The 23,453-nt window shown below is 42.3% G+C and overlaps 1 protein-coding gene across 1 annotated transcript in view; it reads left to right on the top strand.

Moving 5' to 3' along the window:
- Positions 1 to 1,357: 1,357 nt before the first annotated feature.
- hmcn1 (hemicentin 1) overlaps positions 1,358 to 23,453 on the top strand; it is a 49,447-nt gene continuing 27,351 nt past the window's right edge. Inside the window, exons 1-18 of the mRNA XM_079575318.1 lie at positions 1,358 to 1,934; positions 12,197 to 12,267; positions 12,834 to 12,992; positions 13,064 to 13,186; positions 14,331 to 14,502; positions 14,638 to 14,744; positions 16,823 to 16,943; positions 17,084 to 17,347; positions 17,425 to 17,569; positions 17,646 to 17,767; positions 18,872 to 19,141; positions 20,758 to 20,899; positions 20,969 to 21,096; positions 21,208 to 21,321; positions 21,391 to 21,549; positions 21,693 to 21,884; positions 21,959 to 22,054; positions 23,283 to 23,410. Coding sequence (XP_079431444.1) covers positions 1,673 to 1,934; positions 12,197 to 12,267; positions 12,834 to 12,992; positions 13,064 to 13,186; positions 14,331 to 14,502; positions 14,638 to 14,744; positions 16,823 to 16,943; positions 17,084 to 17,347; positions 17,425 to 17,569; positions 17,646 to 17,767; positions 18,872 to 19,141; positions 20,758 to 20,899; positions 20,969 to 21,096; positions 21,208 to 21,321; positions 21,391 to 21,549; positions 21,693 to 21,884; positions 21,959 to 22,054; positions 23,283 to 23,410 — 2,775 coding nt within the window. The 5' untranslated portion in view covers positions 1,358 to 1,672. The remainder of the gene's footprint in view (positions 1,935 to 12,196; positions 12,268 to 12,833; positions 12,993 to 13,063; positions 13,187 to 14,330; positions 14,503 to 14,637; positions 14,745 to 16,822; positions 16,944 to 17,083; positions 17,348 to 17,424; positions 17,570 to 17,645; positions 17,768 to 18,871; positions 19,142 to 20,757; positions 20,900 to 20,968; positions 21,097 to 21,207; positions 21,322 to 21,390; positions 21,550 to 21,692; positions 21,885 to 21,958; positions 22,055 to 23,282; positions 23,411 to 23,453) is intronic.

Consider the following 23,453-nt stretch of genomic DNA (forward strand, 5'->3'; position numbering starts at 1 on the left):
AATGACAACGTGCACAGGCAGGAACCATGATTCAAACTGTCAACCTTGTGTATATTCCGTCTCATTACTTTATTACTAGCCTGACACATCACTTCACACAGTAATAGCAACTTGATATTCAATATTACTGCGTAAATAATATAGGCAAATCATTATTATTATTATTATTATTATTATTATTATTATTATTATTATTATTATTATTATTATTATTACTATCAAGCAACTTGCAATATCAGTCTATTTCTATGCTTGAAATGTACACTTTGAAGAAAAGTTATATCGTTAGAATGTACCGTAGGCCTTCTGCAGCACGTGCTTAATTAGTCCACGTATCCATTTGATTTAACCATCTCCTGGCTGTAGGATACAAGAGACACATTTCAGGTAACACATCAAAGATGCATAAAGCTTTCAAATATGCAAGGCTATATTCTCAAAAGAAATGAAAGTTGATGCCTTATTAGTTTACCATTTGTCAGTTTGCGAGTTTATGTGTCGTGTTAGCTCATTTTAGCCTACGCAGCAGCAGTGCAGCTGTAGGTCCAATGTAGCTTACTGCTACATATAGCATAGTCTATCAAAATCGACGCATACTTGTATTTCTGTAATACACTCACAAATATTTACATTTTTGACAGATTTTCATGGAGTCCTGAAGGTTCACATGACCTGTGAGTGGAAACGTTAGCGCGCTCCCGTCTTTTTCAAGGTTCCTTAACCTGTCAGTAGGTGGCAATGAAGAGCTTACTTGCAACTTTCCTTAAACATTTATTAAGAGGTTCTACCATATATAGTCTTTCTTTGAGAAGGGCAGTCAATCTTCAAAGAGACGGAGTGCAACAAACTTGCTCAAGTGCATGTGTAAATCTGCATGCACACTGCACTACTTCCTTTCTTCCAAAAAAAGTTGTTATGAAATGTTTTTTTTTTCTTTTGGTCAAAATACAATTTAAAAACCAAGGAGTTGTTATGAAGCCAGCAAGTTGCACATCAGAGAGAGCTGTTAGCTGTTGTCATTCATAAAGTGTTGTACTTTAAACAATAGTTTGGGCTAAATGTATCATCTATTTTTCTTTATAGGAATATAGACTTTTAAATAGGCTAGCTGTCTTGCAGTTCTGTGCCATATAAAATTCCAATTTGCCACATAACTTTTGTGCGTAAAATTGAATGTTCTTTTTTGTAGCCTAGTTTTACTGTGCCAAATTCATGCTTGCCAATAATGAAAGCAAGCAGAAATATCTTGATGGCCAAGCATCGACTCTGCAACTTACGTGACTGCTGAATGCATATCAGAGCGTGCAATTTCTCCCCAAAGCTGCGGTCCAATCAGCGCGCCGCCCTCCACAGAAGGCTGCAGTTTGCTCCTCGGAGGCTGTGCGCGTCCCCAGCTGAGAGGTGGTCTTTGTATGACAGAGCAGCTGAACAAGGCTGCCTGACTCTGCAGAAACTTGCTCACACCGGGACAGGGCTCAGAGTTGCGAAGATCTCCCGACTTGTCCAACCGAGGGGTCACCCGCTGAGACTGATCTGCCCGCTATAGGCGCCCGAAGCGTTCGCGTTCCTTGGTTAGTGCTCATGTTTCGCCAGCATTCATTTCGACTTTCATCTTGAACTTTGAAGTAACCGAGAACTTTGCGCCACTAGGAGAGGAAAGTTGTTAGTTGAAATGGGCACGGCGCTGGTGTGGCTGTGCGCGGCGGTGCTGTCAGTGCCACTCACCACGGGGCAGCAGGACGCAGCAACCGGACCGGCAAAAGAGGACACCCCAGAAGGAGCATCCACGCTGGCCTTTGTGTTTGACGTGACCGGCTCCATGTACGACGACCTGGTCCAAGTCATCGAGGGCGCGTCGAAGATTCTGGAGACGTCCCTGAACAGACCCAAGCGACCCCTGTACAACTTCGCCCTGGTGCCCTTCCACGACCCAGGTAATTACGCATTTACTTCTTCTCTTCCTCACCCTTTTCTTGATTATCCAACGGCCCTTGTTGTTACAAAAGCACACAAAAACGTGAGAAATGTGATAGTTTGCTCACAATCCGCCCTAATGCCCCTCACACCTCCAGGAGCGAGGCAGAGAGGCGCAGTGGAGGGCTGCAGCTCCGCGCACAGATGTTCTGCCTGGACGGTCACTATCATTAGCATTCCGTCAGCGTTACTGTGCTCAGCGCTGAGTCTTTGCAATGAACCATGATAATTATCATCATACACAGAGCCCTCTCTCATTGTGCCCTATGTTTGCATGATGTGTAGGTGAAATATTTCAGAAGAATCTATGGCTTTGTAGGTCAGGTATTGGGATACACTATGGAAAGATGGAAGAGGGAGAAACTAGCTTTTTGGAAAGGAAGAACTACGTCCATGGTCCTCAAGCAAAAAGATGAAAAACAAAATCAATGTCTATCAAAGGGTTATAAAAATGTCATCTTGAGATGCTATATGGTCAAAGTATGGAGTTAATGTGTGTAAGGTTTTGGTTTTGTCCGGTTAGGCCCATTTGAGTCGGCTCGATCATAAATTGGTGACAATAGAGAGATATGCTTAGAGATATGATTATTTATCATTATTTGATTAACTTTAATCTCCATAAGTAGCCTACACCAGTGGTTCTCAACTGGTGGGGCACCCTTAAGTGGGTCATGATATCATTCTCAGCCGGTAATGAGTCTTTCCCATTTCTTTCAATATTTATCTGAAAAGGCCTGAAAACTCAGTCTGTAACAATGGCTGGTGTGGAATTATTTTGATCATGATTTCACTGTTATAGGTTTAAGTAATGCTTAAATCAACTATAATCTGTGAGGAAAATATTATATTTCTCTTTATAGAACACATTTGGAACATTTTTGTGGTGGTATAAATAGTCATAATCAATAATTGGGTGGCAGTTGTCATCCCAGATCGACTGTGGGTCCCGTGGTATAAACGAGCTGAGAACCACTGGCCTGAACAATTTCAAGTTGTCTTCAATTTGCAGGACACTTGAGAACACTTAAAACAACCAAGGTAAGTTATGGTTCATTGTCTCCATTAGGAAATGTTTGCTCTGCTTTTAACCCACCTTTCAATTCCACTGGGGCAACTTGTCAGGAGCAGTGGTACAGCGCCTAAGGAATTGTCCAATCTTGAGTTTTGTATTTTACATTTTTGAAGTTGATGGGGAAACCGGCGCTCCCTGATGAAATCCATCAAGGCACAGTCCGCAAATTGAACCTGGGACCTTCTTGCTCCATGCGCTTTAGACTTGCTAAACTCTCCGTGCCACCATGATGTGCTTTGAAAATTGTACTGTACTTTGATTACTTTGTTGATGAAGTTGAAGCGTTGCAAACTGGACATCTGTTCCTGGAGATCACAGTGAAGACCTTGACCTGGACAGTGCTTTGGGAGGTAACGGGACAGATGCCTATTCCAGATGCTTGTTTTCATCTGCTCCAATCCTGCGAGTCTTACATTCTTTTGCAGTACAACCGAGCACCTCAGCCAAAAGATCTGTGCCTACAATAATAATTAGATTGGCTCAGGAAATATTCTTGTGTAAACTAGTGTAACAGATGATGAAGGAGATCGATGCTTTGGACGCTGTGAAGACTTGGACACGTCCTTTGTTTTTGCCTGTCGCCAGCGAGTGACGTCCGCTTGCTTCTTAAAATGTTTACGAGGATGTCAGAGTGTGTCCTCCCGAGGCCCTGGGGGATGCGCACAGAGGTGGAAGTACTTTAAAATATTGTAAAACTACTCAACGTGATAATTACAAAGTGAACTTGGTTAGAAAGTATTACGTATGTACTGACGTTGCACCAGCTCTAATGTCAGAGCCATTTCTTCATCATCTCATTACTACATCACTACTACTGCCAACCTGCCCTTTCTACCAAATTAGGACTAACAACTGCTAGCCTATAGCGAGTAATATTTATAAGATAGAAGAAGTATCAGATTGCTTCCGACAACTGCAAGCAGATTCAAATTGGACAGTGCGTGACAAGCAGCAGTGAATGAATATAATCCTACCCCATGCCTCTTCCTCCTTGCAAAATCCTGTCATGTTTTGATAAGTTTTTTATTTAGCGTTCCATACTTCCGCTCTTGACTGTCTTCCATCCAACGCAGTGCGATAACCCCGTCCCCCCTGTTTACTTTGGCCGCCTTTAAATCAGAGCTTCCCATTTATTTACACTGCAATCGGGCTCGGTAAACACCAGAGTGTGTGTCTTTGAGTGTGGAGCGAGAGTGTCGGGAGGAGGATGCCTATATGCTCCGGGGTCAAACTTGTGTGGGAAGATCAGTCAGGAAGCCTGAGTCCCCACAAACCCCCTCTGCTGCCCCCTTTCCCCTTCATACTGCGGCGGGACGAGCATGCACTTCACAAGCCGTTTTTACTGAGGCGCTGGGCTTGTCTGTTTAGAGCTCCAGTTAGAAAACACGCAAATAAAACGCTGCCTCCACGCTCATTAACGTTTCAGACAATGGTTACTTTGGTAAATAGTGGAATAGACAGTGGAGCAACACCCTTAACCATCTGCGAGCATCTCTCTTGGGCAGGATTTTGTGATGTGGGAAGATTTAATGGCGGATTCAGCGCCATAAAGTATATTTTACAACACCCTCTGGCTGAAATTGCGGTTGCCGCTCAAGACTTGGATGTCCCTAAACAAAGATTTTCTTTTCAGTTTCCAAAACAGGTTGTATTTGGACATTGCAGATGCTTTATGTCCATACTTAGCTGCAGTCAGGACGTCCCGGCGCTGGTCCTTGTAAAGCGCGCCCCGCTGCGAGAGGAGTGTTTGTGGATGTGTTCTGTACATGTTACGGTGAGTGTTTAATTGGCTGAGGGTGAGATGGGTCAGAGCCCATAGCCTCCGGGCGCCTCTTGGACTGGACTCCCCTGCACTTACAGTCAGCTACGGTCACATTTCCAACATTCAGAAAACACAAGGGATCCGTGTTAGTCCACGTCTTTAAAAGGAAAAAGGTAAGGTATTTGAGTGTGGACAATAAGGGTTTTGAGTTACAAACTGATGTTTTAGAGTCAATAAGAGTGTAGATAATGGCTCCTAGACAATTCAGGAATTGCCCCGATATTTCTTGCTGATGTTTAGTGGGCTGGCAGAAATCTTGGTGCATGGCAAATGTAAGGGCAAGAGTGGATCATTGGGTTCAAGAATCAATACAGCACACATTTCCAGTAGGGATCAGTTTGTTTGGACTTCTACTGTCCAAGCTCTCTTGAACGGGCCTGAGCCGCACTGAGCTAGGTACCCCTCCTGTAGTGAGGTCCCAAGTGATTTGGCTCAAGAACTAGTTTGAAATTCAACTTCTTTATAAATAGTCTTCACATAATGCTACCAACCAATTCATAGGCAATTTAATATTACCACCTGCATCAACTCGGGTGACTGTGTAACACTCCAATGAGCAGTGGGAAAATAATTTTGGGTAAACCTTGGCATTTGTGTTTTGCTTTTTGAACTTCTACTAGCCTTTTGTCCAACACCAAGGTTCACTCTAACAGTAACCAATGCCAGCCCAGACATCTTTGCGCTCTTATTCTCCACTTGTTGCTGGCACTTGCTGTCTTTCACTAGACCAAAAAGGCTTGCGCTGATGGTAGCCGATGACAGCATTGCTCCTATAGCCTATTCCCGTGAGTGATCAAAGACACGGAGCATGCATTTGCCATTTTCCCACTGTCCTCTTTTTCCTGCTCTCTTTGTGTCTAAAGCACTCCGCCTGACTGAGATTACAAGGAGCCCGCTTTTTAGCTGGACACAGTCAATAATGATGCTATTAGACAGGAATGCCAAAGCAAGAGAGGTGGAGCGGGGGAATTAGAGGAAGAGCGTGTGGCAAGGGCTACAATGTACTGTCTGCGCCGTTTTAAGTCCTAATAGTCCCACCCAGGGATATTAAAGTGTCCTGTAATCTGGAGCATTGTACGAGCAACGCCGAAACGTACCCCCGGGCGCTCCTTTGACTTACCTCCATTGTGGCTTTGTAATCATTTCTTTTTGGGTGATCCCTCTGTCATCAACAAATACCTCCAGGACTCTTCACAGTAACTCTGCTTGCAAATTTGTTTGTATTTAGAAGCTTTCGGGATTGGCCCAAAGGATGGAGCAGTAAGTTGACCTCTTATCACTTGAACCATTAAGGAAGGATTTGTCAAATGCTTATCCACTACAATGTGCCCTGAGTGGGAGTTTTCCTGCGGGCTGTGGATGTGTCTTGTGGCTGGTGTTGGATTCATGAGGTCTTCTCTTGACCTTAGGCCTTTTTCTGGCTCACTGTCTCGCACACACTGACCTCAGTGTCTGGACTGAGACAGGAGTAAGTGTTGTGAGCTTTCCTCGAAGTATGATTTACATGCCACAATAAATCAGAAAAATAGACTGAGGTTCTATCCTAACTATATATATATATTATAACTATACTACTTATTTTACATCCACAAGTGTCACTGTACCTGTATGTAATGAGCTAACGATGACAGTATTGATGAATGAATTATGACATCAATTTCCACTGAAGTTGCTCGTTAGAAGAATGTTTTAGTGCATGTCTGGGATGTGTTTTGGCGTCTCAGCCTCCCTGACATGTTTACTTGACCTATCCCTAACTCTTACCATGTGTCCACAACAGCACCAGTGCTCAGTCAGTGCGGTATTTGTGAGAGCGGTGCACCCCAGGCGAGTCAGGTGATTTTCATAATCACTGCCACTGCTCCGATCCGAAATGCTCCTACAGTGCGCGGCTTGTAACAGTGATTTGGGAATAGGATTTGCAAGAAGTCTCCAGTATAATTTTTCAGTAATCGTTGACCTAATTTATGCCTCTACAACATTTGGCAACTAAAGCGAGAATTTAAGTGGGCTCTTTCCAGTCCCACTGCCAACTCCACCAGCTGCAGACCTACAGTGCACACCATAATGTTTATTAGACCAGTCAGCAGGTTAGAGCTTTATTACCTTAAATCACAAACAGCCACCTCAGCAATTTTACTCCCGCCCACTTTACAAGGGCTTTCCTCAAAATGACTTAGTTAGTCAACAATTTCACATTGTTAAGTCTAAACTATTCATGTATTCATTGGCATCATTCTGTTATTATCCAGAGTGGGCAATTATTCTGATGTGAAATTGCTATTTGCTGCAATTAGCAAATCACAAAGACTTCAGTTATTTAAAAGGAACAATAACAATGAGAATGTTAATTTTTGATTTCTATTAAATTGCACACATGCATTTATAAAAGAATGCTCTGCTAGACCTTTTGGTTTGGTATTTTCCTCAAGAGTAGAGGAAGATAGAGTATGTCTTTAGGTAAAAAACTTTACAACAAGTGGAGAGCTTGACAAATTGTACGACCTCTTCCTCTTTACGTGTCTTCATGTTGTTGAAGCAGTTGATGACTTGACTTTGTGTCTCACCTTTGTGATCCATCAGGTCATAGAAGGAGCCATTAGATATGAACATTTCTTGCATCTCAGCGTTTGCACTGTGAAGGTGATTTTGTTGATTTATTACTGCCTGACCACAAGTCCTGTATTCATCACTCTGGAACGATTAGTGTCATCTTTTGGAAATATGCATCATGTAATTCTTTTCTTATGTGCGACTTCTTTACACTGGCATTTTGGAAAGTTTTCAGTCACGGAACATTTTACCTTTCAACACAAACTTGGATCAGTCTTTGTGTTTTCACACTGTAATGATTTATCCTTTTTTAAATCTGTTTCGTTTGTTTTGCTCAAGCTGTCAGTTGTCATACAAATCTAAGTATTATTTAGGAACAAGCACATGTCGGACGATTTAAACATGCTTCTTGTTGATTAAAGTGCTGCAGTAAAACTTTCTAGATCAATCAGTGAAATGCAGACTTGAGAAGAGAATTGTTTGCGTGTCGTGACTTACTTGAGCTCATGTTTCGAATCATGATCTCAGTCCAAAAAGATGACGGGATGCTCATAAGATATGTCTGTGATCACAATTTCTTAACAAAAGCCAGAGAGTATCAAAAGTGTGTTCTGTAATGTTTTCTGGCAGCTTGTTTTAAGATCGGAACCAAAAAGGAAACATTTAAATTCATTCAGAAGTGCGCCGTGATTGCTCACATGAGGTTTTGTTCAAAGGCGCCAGAGGAAGTTTGGAAATAGCCAACTGTGCATTGCTGTAAAAATGGATTAGAACTATCTCAGCTGAAGGTTTTTTCAAGACGACTCTAGACAACTTCTGGGAATGGAGTAGAACTGTGCGGAGGAAAAATGGTCAGATATTCACAATTAATGTTGATTTTATGAAGAAAGAAAGTACTTTCCAAAGTTCTGCAGCCTTTTTGTGGGTAATCATCCTTCTTGTTTGATGGATCACTTGCTTTGCGGACCAGGCCAAACACCAGATGATTTTCTTTCTAACTTTTTTCATATGCATTTCACTATTTTGTGCAGTACTACCATTTGGTGCAAACACATGACAATATTTACAAAGGAATGAGAAGCGATTTGCCATTGGACCCAACAGTTCTCCCCAGAAGTAAATGGAGCGTCGAAAGTATGTGGTAAAAAGCCCAAATCAATCTTTCTGCTTGTATGAGTCCTTGATAATGTTTATGACAACAGCAAAGTGATAATCGGCCACAGATGACAGGCTCTGTGGGTCTGTCCTCACTGCGGTTCACCACAAAAAAAGTATATTTTCAGATTCAGTTAGTCTAAAATGTTGCAGATGTTAAAAGCAGTAAAATGTCATTCTGGCCCCACACTGGTCAACTCTATTGTCAGCAGAAGGATTTATAGATGTCAGAATACAGATTTATAAGATGATAAAACATCCAATACCCAATGTTTTTTTTCATATACTATAACATTATGAAAACATTACCATAATATCCTTGTAATGCAAAGCAATGAAATAACTGCTAACATTGGTTTGAGGGCCGAGCAAAGTTGAAGTTTAGTGTTGTCATATGAATTGTTAAACCGTTCTGTAAGTGCATAGGCCTTTAGAGAATTGCCTATGTTGCTCATCCATTGATGCCCTCTGTTGGTGATCCGGCTTTCAATTTACTCCAGTTGTTTCAATTAGAGTCATGTGTGCGCTACTATTTCATGTGGCAGATACATGGCTGGTATGCAACGCTCTCTTAACCATCTGGGATGTATTAAAACAAGCGCATAGTGTTTGTTTGTCATTGGCTCTGAAGGCCCATTGAACTGTGCGACTCACTAATAGTGATGTGTGGTTTTGAGGTCAGCTTCACCAGCCGGGTGAGACAAAGAACTGAAGGTGGTCCATGCGCCGCTGTGGTAGAGGCCTGTGGTAGAGGCCTGTGGTGGAGGCCTGTGGTGGAGAATTGTGGTGGAGAATTGTGGTGAGGGAATGGAAATTTATTTGTATTGCTTTTTCAGTCACTCCATTTTCATTCACTCCATGCATGGTGGTGGTAAGCAACATGGCCATGTCTGCCCTTGGGGTCGATCAATAGAGATGCCACTGCAGACATTTGCAATAACCAACCACTCACACACATCTCACACAGGCTACCTGTTATTCCTTCACTCACGGTCTCCGATTCCAGGACAGACCAGGCCCATCCAAGCTTAGCGTCCGAGATCTGACATGATTGTGGTCGGGCCACCGCTATGCCACTCATTCAATGGCAGTATACCCAGAATACTATGGACTGCTAAGACACCTCTATTCAAAAGCCTCGACTTTCACAAGTGTGGAACAGAGCTTGACTTTGTCTTTTGACTTTTATGTTGAGAACATTTCTTTATAATTTATAAAAGCAGGGTTTGTCCTGTTTGATCTAAGGACAACATCATGACCCTCGATTGCTTGTTTCTTGTTTGCTTACTGTCAGAACATGTCTGTGTGACGCTTGAGATTAAACAGCCCCAGTCACAGACATAAACTAGACAAACCACTGGAGCGGTTTGAGTTTGGTTAGGCAGGAATTAGTGCCTCACAAAGCTGCACTTGTCTGAAATCTAAGAGATGACTCTACCATGTTATTCACCAAGCAATGGCTTGCCCCAAACAATGAGCTTACATAAAAATGAGTTCTTAGCATAGAATCGATGTTTATATCAGTTAAACTGAAATCATCACAAGATGTTTATGTGTTTTCAGATGATTGACGTCCTACAGTTTACTTTTCATTTACATTCTTGTTTGTAGCTTTGTTACTTCTCATAAAAGCCTAATTACTCAGACTAAACGTATACAAATAAATGATGTAATGTAGGATTGTGAATGTTTTTACTCAAAAAATTAAGAAACTACACTATACTACTATACTATACTTTTCTAAATTTCCTTTAATTACTCTGTTTATAATGGGTGTTTTTGCAAATCTTTAGAAATGATAAATATGCTAAAAAGCATCAGGTTTGATGAGTACATTTTTTAGTTTTTTTTAAATTATTTTTGTCTTGACTGTTCATGGATTGAAGGCTACCTTTCATCCATGGTCCTTACTTACTTACTTACTTACTTACTTACTTACTTACTTACTTACTTACTTACTTATCCTTACACCATTGTACCTAAACTCTGGCAGTGGGTCTTGCCGAAGCTGGGATTGTAGCAAACCTTCACACAGTTACAAAAAAAAACAGAAACATGCCGTAGACATGGTCCATATGGAAGCGTTTGCATGCATTCTCCCAGATCCTTTGTCACAGCGCTGACATGCGCAGCGCTGTTATTAACCTTCATAAACTGTAATTGTAAAGTAGGGGAATGCTCACGTCCGACCGTAGGAATGAAATATGTTGTTGGTCGTAGCTGCGTACAGTCTCCTAATATGAAAAACAGATTTTCTCAGGCTGTCAAAACGAATCATAGCTTTTTAGCAGTTCCAGCATAAAGCAGTTTTGTTTCATGCACCTCTGCTGAAATTTAAATTGATTGAGCCAGAAGACCATATTATGCGTAATCACACACTGTGGGATTTCTTCGGCAGATTTGTGCAAGTTAAATGAATGCGTGAATAATGCCCAGCAAATGACTTTAAGCCTTGGAGTCCGAGGAGGCAAAACGGCGATTGTATTTGGACAGTCGCCAGTTTGCACCCGCCCCATTAGACTCTCGGCGAGCATCTGAACGTGCGCGCGAAGCCCAGACGAATCCACTTTATGGAGCGTATACTGGAGGGACTGAAGCAACTGCTGTGTTTGTTTCTACCCAATTCACTTGTATCAACAACTGCACATTGGGGAAACAGGAGGTTCTTTCTATTGTGATGTGTGTTTGCGGAGGTCTCTTTCCACATTATTGCTTCCTTTCTGTTAAGAGCATTCTTGGAGTCTGAGTTCATTGTCTTGTACTGTATGTCGCCCGCTGGTTTTTGCATCAGTATTGATTGGTGTCGAGAGATTAAAACTGCTCTAGATTGTTGGATATCATTACATTGATCTTTTGGAGATTTGAACACACATTTTCAGCCTCTGGTGTACATTGTGCTTCAGCCTTTCCAGCTAGAGTATATAAATATAAAACTACACATTTAAAACATGCCCAGGAACATTAGGACACATATAATAATAACTGATGTCATTCGTCGTCAGTGCAAAAGCCTGATTAAGTGTTGTTGGAAGTTTAGCTGACACAGATCTGTGGATAAGGCGGCCTGGGGTTGTGCTTTGTAAGTGTAATGGTCTGTGGAGCACTAACAACAGCCATGGGGACTGCTGCTGCGCAACATGTCAGCTTTTCCATCTCTGAAAATCTGGCTCTGCATCTAGTATATTTCATTCCACTCAGAGCAGCCAGATTGGACATTTCTGTTAGTTAAGTGTTTTTGATCTGCACAAATGAGTCTTTTCTCCACAATGAGAGGCACATTAGCTCAAATCTGGGTCACGAGGAAATGGGCAAATGCCTTTTCACCTACTTTTGTGTTTTTAGGCATTGGCTCTGTGGCTGTCCCTAAATAAATGTCTTGAATCCGTGAACTCTGCTATTTGCTGATAAGGCAAGCCATTAATACACCACAATAGGTCAATGGTTTGCAACGTCAAAATGATCTTATCTTGCAATGGCAACAATGAAGCACGACTACAAGAGAGGCCATGGTGTCAAACACTGTCGCTGGTGCAGAGTCATTTCAGTGGACAGCTACTGAGGCTGGCAGCTCAAATTGACTCTGATGTTGCTTGTTTGTTTGTTTGTTTGTTTGCTTGCAGAGATCGGGCCAGTGACCATCACCACAGATCCTAAGAAGTTTCAGTATGAGCTCAGAGAGCTGTACGTTCAGGTGGGTTCACGTATTCACTAATACTTTTTGCAACCTATGGGACAAACAGATAATAAGGGGTAAGGGCTGAGGTTAACAGGGCGGATAAACACGAGCGACAAAGCAGTAATAAATCCATATATTGATATGTCTTTGACCTGCTTTTACAAAACACTGAGGTAATTCTTAATGCTGACTTGTTGCTTCACTCCATGGACATGTTTCCTCCCATCTTCTCTTTGTAGAGGTTTTGGCCAATAGCAATGGAACTACACCTCACAGGGAGAATTGACTTTTGGAATATTGTTATAGTATCAAATAGTTGTCTTGGGGCTGTGAAGGTCATACAGGAGACACACTTTTTAGACAGAAACAACTGGCCAAACTCAGCTTTTTCGCTCTGAGTCAGTCCGGTCCTACTGGTGCTCATACTGGTATGCAGGATATTGGTGTTTAGCTCCAGACAAATGAGTCAGACAGATCAAACCTGCTCCATGTGTTGGATTATGGACCATATTTAGCACTATTTGTTCTTCTTCGCCTTGTCTGAGAAAAGAGCATCTCAGTAACAGGCTTGCTCCGTCCAGGGTGGAGGGGACTGTCCTGAGATGAGCATTGGTGCCATTAAGATCGCACTGGAGATCTCTCTGCCCGGGTCCTTCATCTATGTGTTCACTGACGCTCGCTCCAAAGACTACAGGCTGACCCATGAGGTCCTGCAGCTCATTCAGCAGAAACAGTCACAGGTATCATATTCATTCATATCGTAATCGTTAGAATTTCAAATGCAGGCAGTGTTTGATGGTATTGTGTGTAGGTGGTGTTTGTGCTGACAGGAGACTGTGACGACAGAAGTCACATTGGATACAAAGCCTACGAGGAGATTGCCTCCACCAGCTCAGGGCAGGTCTTCCATCTGGACAAGAAACAGGTCAATGAGGTGAGAGCAACTTTAAAAACTGCACTTTCAAGCTCCATTTTTTTCCCCCATTTCATTTTTTACATCATGAAATAAAAACTTTGTGGCTTGGCATTAGCCACGGTTTTGAATTTTACCTCAACCCTTCATAAATTAACTGGCCTTAGAAGGTTTCACAATTTCTCTAGCCCATGTCCAAGTCTGGTCTCGAGATCAAAAGCACAGGAAAGGTTTAATTGATTGATGCATTGCAACAAATGTGTCCAAAAAATGTAGGTCATTGCTTTTAAATCAAAGCAAGCGTGCAATTCAACATACTGCTGTTTTATAAACTATGAATGTTTGGAAGGGACACAACATTTTTATTACTTGTTTCTTCAGAAATGTCTTACCTTCCTTTTTGCGCAATATTACACATTCCTTGAACTTACAAGTAATTTTTTTTATACATTGTTGCCAAATAAAATACACAAGTTCCTCCCATTGAAAGCAAATACCTAAATCTATCATTATTCTGGTGTGCAACCAATCTAAACAAAACAAGTGTCAAACTGGATTAATAATCCATATTCAAGTGCCCGGACATGATCAATCTATTGTGGAAATTGTTGCTTCCCACAGTGGCTATATATTTGGAATGACCACATCTTTTTTGGTTCCTCTCGTTCCACTTTAAGTACCCCATAGTTAGAAATGCCCAGGTCTCACACAGTAGCAGTGGGGCTCTCCGCCTGGGTCAAGAGGAAACAGGGGTCAGCTCACGTGGGGCATGCTCCCTGATGGAAGCTCTGCATGTGACGAGGAGAAGGCCTTGTGTACGGCAGCTGTGGTTCACTGTTATGTCTACGCCACTCCTGCAGTATGTGTGGGGAACAAGGCAGAGAAATGTCACCACCTTTTTAGAGATTTATTTAGAAAACAGTGGAAATTGAATCAATTTGATTTGTTTGATGTCAACACATTAATTAGTGTCTGTGCCTTTTGTTTGTCTTGTAATTTTGTTTTTTTATATTTGGTGAACCATGTCAGCTCATCCATACTGCTCTCGGATAAAAATGTTATGTATGAAATGTATAATAAATGTTAAAAACCACAAAATAAAGAACTTGCTGTAAATTCAGAGTAATGGAAACTTTTAAAAAATGTAATTCTTTCCTTTTTTTAGGTCTTGAAATGGGTAGAGGAAGCCGTGCAGTCGTCCAAAGTCCACCTGCTCTCCACAGACCACTACGCTGGGGTCAGCAACACATGGCAGATGCCCTTTGACCCCAGCCTCAAGGAAGTCACTGTTGCCCTGAGCGGACCGGCACCAAACATTGAAATAAAAAATCCACAGGGTAAGATCCAGGTTCCTAAATACTCTGCAACCAAAACTTTTACCAGACGTCTAATGTTTTCCCAATCCACTATGAGTGAAGCTGTGAATTGTGAATTGATTGTTAATGAAGTGATTGAATGTCTGTGACCCAAAGGGAGTGTAATCGGGCAGAAAGACGGCCTGAAGGAGCTCCTGAACATCCCCAACTCGGCTAAAGTGGTGAACATCAAGGACCCTCAGCCCGGAATGTGGTCTATCAAGGTGAACAATTCATTCCTTACCTGGAAGTGTGCGTGAAATTACTGGCTTCTCCCTAACAATCTCCAGAGCCGGCTTGTCTTTTAAAATGACTTACGGCGTGGTGTCCACAGTAACCTTGAAATGAGGTCACACCCCAGGAGGCAGCTGAGGCCCAAGGGAAGCCCAGGTTACTGCGGCAGTAAATTAGCGTAGATACAGTGATGTGTGATCAGTTGAACATGTGTTAAGGGAATGACTACAAAACTAGGCTTGTTCTGATCAACTAGATTAAAGAAATGCCTCGTCGGTGGAGAGATTTTTGACTGTGGAGCTTATGAATCAAAGTGAACTTTATTTTTTCTTTACTTAACTCTTAGTCATCACATCGAGATACTTTTGTCATTTCCTCTGGCTCTGAGTTCCTTCAGACATTCTGGTTCTTGTGGTCAGACCCAGCGTGCTTTTATTGTTGTTTGTCAAATGGATTTACTCTACTGAACTAAACTGTTCCTATCATGCTGCGTTGCTCTTAACCCACAGGTTCATTCATGCCAAGCACCGTCTTCTGTTTCCTCCGTAGACGTTTACAGCTCGCAAATGTAGCAAATGCAGTTTTCTTTGGAAGATTTATTGATTTAATTTAGCCACACAGCACAGCACTTGAGGCCCAATGTTGCATGAAAGGTTTGTCCAAGTGTGATGCTTCTGTGCACCCTTTATGAGTTTACATTATGGCTCCGTGCCTTCATTCAGAGCTACATTTTCAGACTGAAGCCATTGTGATTAATTTGACAAAAGTTGTTGAACAGACAAGTAAAACAAACTTTATCCTCCTATATCAAATAATTTACGTTACATGAAATATTGCTGGACGGCTTCACTGGTTGTTTTTCCCATTAGCAGCCGGTCCCACACAACCTGACTGACAAAAATATCCAGTGCTCATGTGTTGCCAGCGTCCCGGGACATTGGAAGAAATGTGGAGAAAAGCTTTAGTGATTTCTTCCTGCCATACTGCTTTTTTAGAAAGGATAGTATTAGTATCTGTGCTACCACAGGCCCTTTAATTACTTTTTTTTAGCTTCTATTTAACAAATAAGCTATGTTTTACACTCACATAGCAATTTTACGAAATACATAATAATTCCACTGTTTCCCTGTGGGGATGTTGGACCCTGTGAAGTTTTTAGCGCTTTTTTTACTCCCTGCAGCACTCTGCGTGCTTGAAATTGATTTCCTTTAATTCTGTAAAGTGTATTTATTTAATTGAAGTACCTAATAAATGTGACATTAACATTAGCATAATTTCTTGCTCCTGTGTTATGTTACTGGATGATGTTTACTGAAGGTTTATGTTTTCTAAACCTATAAGACTTCCAAAAGCTGGAAAAGGTCTGTCATAGATCAGTCAACCAGTGTGTACAATAGGATTGCTGTGAAATTAGCTAATTTTAATGAGAGGGACACTTGTTAGAGTGACCTTTGTTGGACCTACTTCTAATTAACCCTCATATACCACCAGCGGAAGCCTGGGAGCAGTTACAGGCTGCAGTTGGACGAAAGCTTCATAACATGAGCTTGTTTTGTTGGGGTTGTATGTTTCATGTAGCATTAGCACTTAGCCTGAGATCCTATTGTTATTGCATTGCTTTGTTGTTTTGGGTTGAACCTCCTTTAGGTTTTGCTTTGTCAAGACTCAAAGTCTTGGTGCGTTTCTTTCCAAATAGAGCTTTTTGAGACAAATGTCTCAATCTATGACACATCTAAACTGCTTTGTACTCTGAAGAGAGGAGTTTCCACTTCTTCACTAACCTGTGTTTGAGTGTAATTACTCTGTCTCTGTGTCTGTGACTCTTCAAAAGATAAAGAAGACAACTTGAGCTGTTAGCAGTTCTCTCATTACACCCTTGTTTGTTTAATTTAGATGTTAAAGCTAGACAGAGGGGTACTTTTTAAATGATAGCATGTGACCGTCTTGAACTTAAATGGGTAACAGTCAGACAAAGTGGATTTTGTTTGATAAAATGTTTTTGTTGTTTTACTCATGTTCACTGCAGTTTATAAGTAACAGGATTCTAAATGATGTGTCTTTCTTGCAGACATCCAGCGAGGGCAGACATTCAGTTCGCATCTCGGGCCTCAGCACCATCGACTTCAGAGCCGGGTTTTCCAGAAAGCCCACTCTGGACTTTAAAAAAACAGTCAGCCGACCCGTTCAAGGTCAGTTGGGTCGCAGCAGTAAAAACTTGTTTCAGAATGTGCCATGCCACACAGCTGTTGTGCATTTTCACCTTCACCTGTTGTCTTCACTTGCATCTCCAGGGAAACACTGTACACTGTATGTTTTGTCCATCTTCCAGGTATTCCCGCGCACATCCTCCTCAACACCACGGGCCTCTCTCCTCCCGCTCGGGCGGACAGGCTGGAGCTGCTGTCCATCACCGGGAGCGTCATCAAGACTGTCCCCATCCGCTACTTTCCTCATCGGGAACCGTACGGCCTCTACAACGTCACAGAGTTCATCCCTCCGAATGAAGCCTTTTTCCTCAGAGTGACCGGATACGACAAAGATGGATTTATATTTCAGAGAGTGTCAAGCGTTTCCTTTTCTAATATTGTGCCTGGTAAGTTTGTTCAGATTCAACACTCACTTAAGTCGACATTGGATCAACTACAAATACATATTGCGTTGTTTTCTTAGATGCTCCGAAAGTGTTTATGCCCACCACTACCCCGGGATACTACCTCCAAAACGGAGCCATCATCTGCGACGTCCAAAGTCTCCTCCCCTTTACAGTGCGTTTCAGTAGAGATGGGAGAAGACTTGGAGTAGACCAGCTCTACAGGTGAACAAGCCAGAAAATATGTTATGTGCAAATGCTATGAGAAGGTACTGTATTTTTGGCTTTTGTTTTATCTTAGCGAGTCCGTCAATGCGTCTTGGGAAATTGGCCAGGTTACGTTAAAAGATGAAGGATACTATGAGTGTGTTGCAGTCAGCAAGGCTGGAACAGGAAGAGCTCGCACCTTTTTAGACGTCTCCGGTAAGGTCCTTTTTATTGTTTTGATAAGTCAACAGAAAGGTTTCCCCTGAGCCTACTCAAAGCATGACCCAGACAGGTGATAACAGTGCGCTCTATTACTGTACTTAAGGTAGTTATGTTAATTAACACTATCCCGTGAGCCACCCTGCACGAGTCCGCGCTGTGAGGCAACGCAGTGAGTCAGGAATGCATGATGCAGGAGTTGGTGGTAAGCATTAATCTGTCAACAAGTGCAATTATGCTGTGATGGATCTACCTGAGAGCAGCAGGCATTTTAAACTAGCAAAGTCCTGAAAGTGCTACATATGTCTACTTATTCACAATACAGTGTAAAATGAGGTAAGACTAAAGTACAGTAGTGTTTAAAGGGCTAAAACTACATGCTCGAATGGAGTCCTGCTGCTAACCCCATGTAGCGACTCTGTTATATGATTTTTAATTGAACCTAATGAAAATCTGGCCCTGTGTCTTGCCATGAAGTCATGTAGACTCTTCTATGGTTGCTGTTCTCGATTGGCAATGCAACTGACCTTGTTCATGATGCAAGATGAGAGGAGAAACTTTGAATGTTGATGTAGATCAGTCAGGTCAGGTTATTTACCAAAATCTTTAATGCACTAAGCCTCCATTAATGTGAAAGAGGTTGTTCTTTTATTGAGAGAGTGAAAGATGAAAGACACCACTGTATGAAACAAGAGTGGTAGAAGCCAGACAGTGATCTGCTCTTGAGTTACATATGTTACTGTGTTCTCTGTCCAAAGGTGCAGTGGTGGTTTTGTCTGTTCAGCCACTACATATTTATTCTATTGAGCGAAACAAATCCTCCTCGCTCTCAGCGCCAGCCTTTATTACTGTGGGACAGTAATAAAGGTCAACTGCATTTTCCAGTTATACACACAAAGAGACACTCATAATACATGGTACACCGGCCAAAATTGTATTCCATTAATCCAAGTGAGCCCAGTTGGATTCCCCAGTATCCCCTGATATCTGAGCCAACCTTTAATAGCCTCCTCCCTCCTCCCTCCCCCCACAACCCACAGACTTTATTTAACTGGATTTTGGACACATTGACAACCTCTTTTCCATGTAACCCTTTTGCAGAGCCACCTCCAGCCATCACAGCGGAGGCTAACCTCACAGCGGCTCCTGGATCCCGGGCCGTCCTCACCTGTCATGTGGTCAGTACAGTGAGCTTTAACCTGACCTGGCTCAGAGGGGGTCAGGATTCCCGCCTGGACCCCCGAGCACATGTCCTGTCCAACCTGTCGCTGCAAGTGGACAGTGTGACTCCGGACCACACAGGCTTCTATGAATGCATCGCTGTCAATGAGGGAGGGCGAGCTGCAGAGAGAGTCTACCTCACAGTCCAAGGTGATTGAAGTAGGCGCATTCATTTTATTAGGGTATTAGAGTATAATAACTTGAATCATGTCTTCATTAATTATTCACTGTGGTCAAAATCAACCAAAATAGTAGCATGATACCTGTATATGTGCACATTTCCAAAGTATAAAAAGAGTAAAATGTAAGTAGCTGCAGGATGTTCTAATTGATTCTTGTTTAAATATTCTCACAAAATGCCCATGACATGTTTTGTTCCTTTTTTGTTACTTTTACGATGCCTGCATTATCCTGTGTGATTTACACCTCCAACTGCGGAAGCAATCTTGGCAAAAAGAGTGTTTCTGACACATCATTTTTGCCTCAGCAGCTCATCCTTCCTTCCCTGCTTCACATAATCCCCTGCAGTAATTTCGTGGAAGTGTGAAAATTATTTACGCTTCACTGTGAGGCAGATTAAAGCTCGTATCTAACGTCTCGCTCAAACTGGCTGCTGTGCCAAAGGGAAGTGTCAGTCGCCGAATATTTATACAATTTACAGTCCACAATTTCGACTGATCCCTTCCATCAGACTGTAGAGATCTTTTTATGACATGTTTTATTTCTTCAACAAAATAGAACCCCCTGTTTTGGCTTTAAATTGAAGAAACAAAACACATGACATCCATTCATTGTCATTTCTGTCTTTATTTCTCCTATCTTTGTTTTGGTTTGGCCGTGGCCCGTGGCTCTCTTCTTTCAAACAGCTGTCAGTGTGACCCGAGGGTTTCCTAATTACCCCCTGGTCAGTCCAGTCCTAGTTATTAGCCCCACTTTGAAGTGAGCCCGATCTGCTGACACTTCACCGTATTTACTAAACACTGAACCTGAACATGTGTCTGCCAAAGTCTCCCAAAGTAAGACGGGATCCTCTTAGCGTGTGTTGCCAAGTTCAGTGGGTCCTCACAAAATATTCTCACCAATACTTCTTTACACGTACAACTAAACCAAGGGAAAAAAATAAATCTTGCGTTTTAAAGTATTACTTAAAAAAAGTTATAAGGAAATAGTCAATAATCAAATTGACCATTGACAAACCATTTCTTGCATTGATACCTTAATTTTAAATATTGGATGACAAGACAGGTGATTAGACATGTCTAAGGGACAGCTTCTCAGTGTCATCTTCAGTGCAGAAGTCCCAGCCTGAACTCTATTTTCTCCCTTCATTCACGCATCCTCTTTAGACCATTCTTGAGCTCACCATACAAGTAATTTCAAATTGTGTAAAAAATGTATATCAGAGCCCACTCTACCTGCTCCCAGAGTCCTGCATCTGTTCGTACATCTGGAGTTTGCACGATATACTGTAGTACATTCTGAAATGCAGATGAATGTAGAAAATGTACATTCCTTCACATTTCATATACTGTAGCTGTCTGCTCGCCCTTTGAATCTGGCCTTGGCTCACCTCACTCTATACGAGACCCACAGGCTCTGACATATAGCAGCGCAGTATGTGAGGAATGGGCCAATCCAACATGTGTCGTAGATAAATTTGTCTGATGATTAAGTTTCGCCTTGATTCAAAGTGTTGAATCCAATCCTGTAAGTCTGGTGCTTGTTTTTCAAGCTAATGCTATGATGTTTTCTTTTTGTTCTTGCAGAGGAGCCCCAAGTTTGGGTCCATCCAAGAAACCAGACTTTTCAAACGGGAGATGAGGTCAGGATCCGGTGTTCGGCCACTGGACACCCCCCTCCTCGACTGCACTGGACCCACAACGACATGTTTATCACGGCTTCCAGCAGGTACCGCTGTTATTCTTTTCTTTAAACAATGCATCTGAAAAAAGAAAAAAACATTCTATTTTATTTCAGACACAGAATGACAACTGATGGGGTACTGGTTATACGAAACCTGCAGAAGAAGGATGGAGGAGCTTACGGCTGCATCGCAAGTAATCAGGCTGGGACAGACACTATGGTCGCTGCCGTCACCTACATAGGTTAGTGGCAGTGCTTCTACATTTTAAACTAGTGTGTGTCTTATAATCTACACTAATCTTGCACAAACTCTTGCTAATGTATTTGTAATGATGTTGAATGTTTGCCGGCAGAGACTCCTGTGGTGACCGTGGCACTGAGTGAAATTCTCATCGGCATTGGAGAAACCACGGTCATGGCCTGCTCAGCCTCTGGTGTCCCACAACCTGACATCTGGTGGTACAAAGGTAAACATTGAAGTCAACATTTACTATTGGGGATCTTGAGCGTGACAATTTTTTGAACCGCGTCGGCAGGTGACGTCCAGCTGCAGCCGTCCTCCACCTACGACATAAACCGAGTGGAGGGGACTCTGGTGATCAAGGAGACTTTGGACATCGACTCAGGAGAGTACACGTGTGTGGCTGTCAATGCGGCCGGGACTTCTTCAGGGAAAGTGCTGCTGGATGTCGGAGGTGAGGACATTTTTATTTATATTTATGTTTTCTGCTTGATGTCGAATACTTTTTGAGAACGACATTTTGTATATACCACTATCCTTAATTTAATTTGAACATTCCCATAACCATGCTCACATGTTTTATATGGTTTTCCCCAGCTGCCCCCACTTTTCTTCGCGAACCTTCAGACACTATGTCAGACATCAGCTCCAATGTGACCCTCCAGTGCCACGTTCAGGGATATCCCCAGCCACAGGTCACCTGGAGGAGACAGGATGGCCTGCCACTGTTCAACAAGCCCCGGGAACAAGGCTCTGTCACACTGAGGAATGGAGATCTGCATTTTACCAGTGAGTAGTATAGCATATTGTAAACTTTCACAAATTTACCAACTAACTCATCTCACTATTGTCACATTATTTAGACCTTTGGGTGGACGATGATGCTGTCTATGTCTGCGAAGCTCACAATAGTTTTGGCATCATTCAGGCTGAAGCAAGAGTTACAGTCACAGGGCTGGGTAAGTCCATATACTGTAGATATATGTGAACGGGCTGTTAATATTTCCATAAAGCATAGAGATTTCTTCTTGGGTCCATGATATTCGATTTGTGAGTAAGTTATCGCCTCACTCTACACTTAAGTATTCTATTGGCATAGTAAGTGAGATGTAAATATCACCCATGGAGGTGGAATTGCTCCCTGTTTCTTTTCTTTGTTGTTGTTTTGACCTAATGTAATCCAATGGACACAAAAAGCTACTACGTATACTCTACTTTCCCGCTTGTGCCCGCAATTTAGCACCTGTCGAATGATAAATGATCCCCAAAATCTTGGAAAAAGTGTAAGGAAAAATGATTTCTCTTCAGGCCTTTTGTGTGTTTCCATTGGGAGTTATCGTTTGGTGTAGGTGTGAGTTCATTAGCACATAATGCTGTGGCGTTTGAACACATGTTAGTCGTTTCTGCTGTTCCTCTACAGTGGAAGCACAGCTAGCTCTTATTGGGTCAGAGGTTAGGAAGTACAGGCCCACCCCTACGCTTACCTAGTGCTCTACTGACACACGTCCAAGCAGTAGCACATGTTGGCTTCGCTTGGATTGTTGAGATGATAGATTTGCAACTGTGCTGTCTTCAACAAGTCTTTAATAACCATTTCTTATGCACAAAAAGACAAATCTCTAGGCGCATCAGCGTGTCATCACGTTGCTTTGCCAAACATGAGGTCAGGTTGTGTGTTGTGCATACGTTGTGTAAACTGTGTAAACTGTGCTTATCTGAGAGAGCTGAGGAGATGTCTTCAACAGCTGTGCTCCGGTCCTACTATGGAAATTGTATTATAATGTGTTAACTGCATCCAGCTGTCTCGCATTCATCCCAACCTACAAACAAACACATGTTAGCAATCCTATGGCATACATACCATTGACATTAGCCATATCATTGTGCTTTGGGCTTAACCTCTTAGCCGTTACATGCTTGGCTCTCCCATAAGAGGTAAGTGGGCCATTTGTCAGAGGAAAAAACATCAAATCTTGCTAATGGCCTATGATTAGAATAAGATCATGTACAGTATGTTCCAACTTGCTAATAATCTGTGTCCGCACTGCTGTTTGTTTTTTGTTGCTAATTCATTATCGGCAGCTATGAATTATTACGAGATGCCACCAGAAAAACCGCTGTTTTCAAACCAAGCCCTCAGTGGTGTCTTACTGGTGTTTATGGCTTGGTTTGTTTCCTTTCCTGCAGTATTACCTGTCATTGCGCTGAGCCCAACAGTGGTCAGTGTAGTCGAGGACCAGCCGGTGACACTGCCCTGCGTGTTTTTGGCTGGGAATCCGCTGCCAGAGAGAAGATGGCTGCACAACTACGGCCTGGTGAGATGAAACATTCACTACACCGGTAAGAGAAATAACGTGT

Source organism: Gobius niger (assembly GCF_951799975.1).
Source record: "Gobius niger genome assembly, chromosome: 17".
Classification (NCBI taxonomy): Eukaryota; Metazoa; Chordata; class Actinopteri; order Gobiiformes; family Gobiidae; genus Gobius; species Gobius niger.